The sequence below is a fragment of the Piliocolobus tephrosceles genome, chromosome 2 (genome assembly GCF_002776525.5).
Source record: "Piliocolobus tephrosceles isolate RC106 chromosome 2, ASM277652v3, whole genome shotgun sequence".
Classification (NCBI taxonomy): domain Eukaryota; kingdom Metazoa; phylum Chordata; class Mammalia; order Primates; family Cercopithecidae; genus Piliocolobus; species Piliocolobus tephrosceles.
Genome location: NC_045435.1, coordinates 148,041,717 through 148,046,860, shown reverse-complemented (window position 1 = coordinate 148,046,860; position 5,144 = coordinate 148,041,717). Strand labels below are relative to the sequence as shown.

Here is a 5,144-nt window from a genome sequence, read left to right as displayed (position 1 = left end):
AAACTTTATAATGTTTTCTTTTGTCTTGTTTTTGCTGTCTTAAAAGCTTTAAATTTGTGGGTTTTAATATATGCAAAGAGCTCCTCTAGCTGTGTTCTTCATTTGTTCTTTTAAAGAATTAATTTTTAAAAGACAAGTAACTTTTCAATGAAAAAGGAAATGTAAGGAAGTTAAGACTGCTTTTTTTTTTTCCCCCTTAAAATTTTTCACCTGTAGCCAGGCGCAGTGGCTCACTCCTGTAATCCCAGCACTCTGGGAGGCTAAGGCAGGCAGATCACGAGGTCAGGAGAGCAAGACCAGCCTGGCTAACGCAGTGAAACCCCATCTCTATGAAAAATATGAAAAATTAGCCTGGCATGGTGGTGGGCGCCTGTAGTCCCAGCTACTTGGGAAGCTGAGGCAGGAGAATTGCTTAAATCCAGGAGATGGAGGTTGCAGTGAGCCAACATTGCGCCACTGCACTCCAGCCTGGACAACAGAGTGAGACTCTGTCTCCAAAAAAAAAAAAAAAAAAAAAATTCACCTGTAGTTCCATGCACAAGATCCAGCTTTTAGTCCACTACACAAACATGAATCTCCCTACTCTTGGTGTGTTACTACATTTTAATTACCTGTGACAGAAACTGCAGCCCAAGTTGGCTTAACCAACAAAGAAAATTAAACTTGGCATCACAAATCACACTACGAATTCAGACGGCCCACTAAAATGGATGGAATTCTTAGACCTACAAAATTTCTAATATCATTCTGACCTATGTCTTTGCTGAGGCTGCATGTTAACCCTTCAATCACTTGTCAAGCTCTTAGGTGCTTTATGGAAAACAGTAAATTTTAAAATCCAAAATCTAATTTATTAGCAACACATACAGGCATATGAGTCTTACCACTGTGATTGCTGAACTCTAACGTAGTATCTAAAGCCAGAATGGACTGAACATGTTAGATAAACACAGTTAATAATTCTTTTGCTTGAATGAAGGAAGTCCAAAAATATCACATGGGTGTTTTACACTTGATCCGGTCTGCATGCCGCAGCTCATCTAGAACATTTCTGATGTTCTCAACACAAACTTCCCCTCTGTGATGCTTTTTTGATGCAAGATTCCATACATTTTCAAATTCTTCATCAGAAAGCTTGACACCAATGTTACACAGTATCTCTGCAATCTAGAAAAAGGTATTAAAAATGAATAGGCCATTATTTATATGTTTTAAAATTTGTAATGAAAAATATCTTTATAATATCTAAGACTACAGATATTTTTCCCAAAAAAGTATGTGTGTGTATACATTTGTGTATGTGCATGTGCTTGTGTGTGTGTATATATATATAAAATAAGGAAATATCAAAATCCTAATACTGTCAGCTCAGGAATAATTTTGTTATTATAAACATGAGGGTGTTCAAATACACTAGCCAATATATAAAGTTACTTTCAACTTTAAATGTCTCATTATTTTAAGGAGAGGTAGCAAAATTCAAGTAAAAAGGGTGAAAAAAGTAAAGAAGACTTGCTAGGTTTGAGTTTCATTTCAATCATTTATTGTCATTTTGGTCTTGTGTATGTCACCTAAGCCACTTGAACATTAGTTTTGTTTGTTTGTTTATTTAGTTAGTTAGTTAGTTAGTTAGTTAGTTAGTTAGTTATTTTTGAGACAGAGTCTCACTCTGTTGCCCAGGCTGGAGTGCAGTGGCGTGATCTTGGCTCACTGCAGCCTCTGCCTCCTGGGTACAAGTGATTCTCCTGCGTCAGCCTCCTGAGTAGCTGGGATTACAGGTGTGTGCTACCACACCTGGCCAATTTTTTTCTATTTTTAGTACAGATGAAGTTACACTATGCTGGCCAGGCTGATCTTGAACTCTCGACCTCAAATGATCCACCCACCTCAGCCTCCCAAAGTGCTGGGATTACAGGCATGAGCCACTAGGAATGGCCAAGTTTTGTATTCTTTATAATACGAACATTTATAAAATGTACCTAACTGGCCTGTTGGAACTTTAACTATGTGTGCAAATGGCAGACAGATAGTGTACCCATGATTAAGAGAGTACACTAAAAGAGGAGCACACTGAAAACCAGCAACCTTTGGTTACTAATAATCCTCTAGAGTGATAATTATTAAAACAGATGAAGGTGGGGGAAAATATGCTTCTTATGTCTTAAGAAAAATATAAGAAAGGAAAGTAAGAACTAGTAGTGGGAATAAAATATGTGAAAACAAAATTTTTAAATGAAACTAAATTTAAAAGAAGAAGCATTTACTATGAAGCATTCAGGGAAAAAAAGAGGGGGAAATGAAAAGGTTAGACAGCGAATAGCCAAAGAAATAAAATGGTTGCCGAATACATCTATCAAACAGAATCCCAACAATTAAAAAATCCCCTAGAAATCATGTACCCTTGTGGGAAATTAGTGTAATTAAATACAAATTAAGTACTATTCAAATACAAATCAAATTCTGAAATTCAGAAGAGCAGAGCTGCTAGCAACTGCAGCTATAAAGCAAAAACACAATACCCCTATGCATAGCTGCTATTTTCCCCACCCACTGGTAGTTTAAAAAGGCCCCTGCACAGTGAGCTCAGGAATGGTTTGAGTCAGTCTTGAGCATCCCCTACCTTCTCCTCTGCTTCCTCCCCAACTCCTTGGGAAGCTTTGCTCCAGTGGTTTGGCATTCTATCAGCAGTATGCTGACTACCTAACACATCTACTGAAATCTATCCATCCTCAAGTCAACATTATTATTCCAAGCAGGTCTTTGACTTCTTACTTTTCGCCTAGAATTGTGGGATAAAGGATGACTTCCTAGTTAAAAGAATTTTTAGGCATTATGAAACAAGCAAGAGATTTCTGTTTCTTTTGGAAACCCTAAAGTTCTATTTCATAGGCCTTTTAGTGTGATTGAGGGAAGTGAAAACACAATCGGGAGGTTTTCTTCTTTGATCCACAGGAAGGATACCAGGTTCCTCCTTTGGAGCCAGGCATCAGCCTCTGTCTCCCCTTCCTCTCTGCCCTGCCTCCGTGTGAAAGAATTGCTGGAATGCATCTGCCATTAATTTGGTTAGTATTTAATAAGTTTCAAAGCCATCAATCCTTCATCTGAAGTCCAAGAAGGCATCGTATGTCTTTTCCTATATCATTTCTAGCTCCAGCTACGAAGGTTCTGAAGAAGCAAGTACTCCCTGAATTACACCTGCTTTCCATAAGCACAGATGTAAACAGGCTAGTCTGAGCACTGCTATAAATCTCTAGCCCTCAGCACCCAGCGGCTATTCAGACCTAGCTGGTTTTATAACCCTGGCTTTATAACCCATCTACAAAGAGGATCATCTCGGATATGGCATCATGTTTTCTGAGTCAAAAATAAATAAATAAATAAGACAGATGTATGACCTTACCTGGGGTGTGGCAACAAGACAGAATATTTTAAATCAATGCTTGTCACAGATAATCTGAGACATATGATACCAGTGGACATGAAGGGTGGCAGAGTGACCATCCTCATGCCCACTCTTAGTTCTAGAGGCCCAAGGCCATCAGGATGCTTACATAAGGAAGGGATTGATCCTGTTTCTTTTCTCAACTAGAATAGTATTAAATGTTTTAGAAAAATATTTTTCTTCATTACATGGACCATATTGAATGTACAACATGAATTTACTATTCTTGTCACAGTCTAAATTCTACCTCAAGAATTGTACCAGATGTCACAACCAAGTTGAGCATTATTCATCAAGAATCCTATACTTGGGGATCCTGTAGACTTTTGTAAATATAAAAACCCAAGTTTTGAAAAGTCTAAAATAGTAGTTGTTGATAGATAAAACATTTCCATTTTTGTATGCTCATATGCTATACCTCTTCTTTTGATCTGGTCTTGAAGAAGTCTCTTTCAAACACTCCTTTCTGGGCAAAGATGGTAGGATATAATAGTGAATACGCACTACCTTCTTCACCATAATTAGTTCTGTCACTGATGCGACGAATTCGGGGAGCAGGAATGTCAGATCGAATGGTTGGAACTCCACAAATGGGGTAACCTAGGTCATTGATGAGGAAAGAAAACAGACATTCTAAAACAAAGCTGGGTAACACAGTAGCCACCAGTCACATGTGCATACCGAGCACTTAAAATGTGGCTAGGAAGAATTTTGGTGTAATCCAAATATAAAATTCAAACATTTTAGTACAAAAAAAGCAAAATATTTAATAATTTTTATATTGATTATTGAAATAATATTTTGAATATATATAGTATTAAAATAAATTTCATCTGTTTCTTTTTTTTAACACGGCTTTTTTTTCTTTTTCTTTTTCTTTTTCTTTTTCTTTTTTGAGACAGGGTCTCACTCTGTCACCCAGGCTAGAATGCAGTGGCCTGATCACAGCTCACTGCAGCCTTGAACTGCTGGACTCAAGTGATCCTCTCACCTCAGCCTCCCAGGTTGCTGAGACTACAGGAGTTTGCCACCATGCCCAGCTAATTTTTGTATTTTTTGTAGAGACAGGGTCTCACTATGTTGCCCAGGCTGGTCTTGAACTCCTCGCCTCAAGTGATCCTCCCACCTTGGCCTCCCAAGGTGCTGGGATCACAGGCATGAGCCACCATGCCCAGCCTGGTTTTCTTTAATGCTAAAAAGTTTGTAAATGCATAGATGACTTCAATTTTATTTCTACTGGACAACACAGTCTAAAGAGAATAACAAGATTTCATTACTCTAGAATGTATAGCATGTCTATAAAAATCCAGCTGAGAAAAATATGTAAGTCCTCAGTCATATCCTTATTCCAAGGATGTGATCTTGATCAACATAAAATAGTTTTTCTATTTTAGAAAATACTTAGAAATAGTATTTCTAAGCATGATATTCATCATGCTTCATATTGATATATGGATGTTATGGGTTGAATTGTCTCCTCCCAAAATTTATATGGTGAAGTCCTAACCTCCACTACCTTAGAGTGTGACGTTATTTGGAAATAAGATCATTTCAGGTGTAATTAATTAAGATGAGGTCACACTGGAGTATGGCGGGCCCCTAACCTAATATGGCTAGAGTTCTTGTAAAACGGAGAAATTTCGACACAGTCATGAAAATGGGGAGAACACCATGTGAAGATGAAGGCAGAGATCAGGGTGAT

General features: G+C 37.8%; 1 protein-coding gene across 2 annotated transcripts in view; it reads right to left on the bottom strand.

Moving 5' to 3' along the window:
* Positions 1–829: 829 nt before the first annotated feature.
* The window catches only part of EFHB (EF-hand domain family member B), a 72,412-nt gene continuing 68,097 nt past the window's right edge, over positions 830–5,144 (bottom strand). For both annotated transcript variants that reach the window (XM_023207318.1, XM_023207317.1), the window contains exons 12-13: positions 3,861–4,042; positions 830–1,167 (exon numbers count right to left, since the gene is read on the bottom strand). In XM_023207318.1, the coding sequence (XP_023063086.1) occupies positions 994–1,167; positions 3,861–4,042 (356 nt within the window). In that variant the 3' untranslated portion in view covers positions 830–993. The remainder of the gene's footprint in view (positions 1,168–3,860; positions 4,043–5,144) is intronic.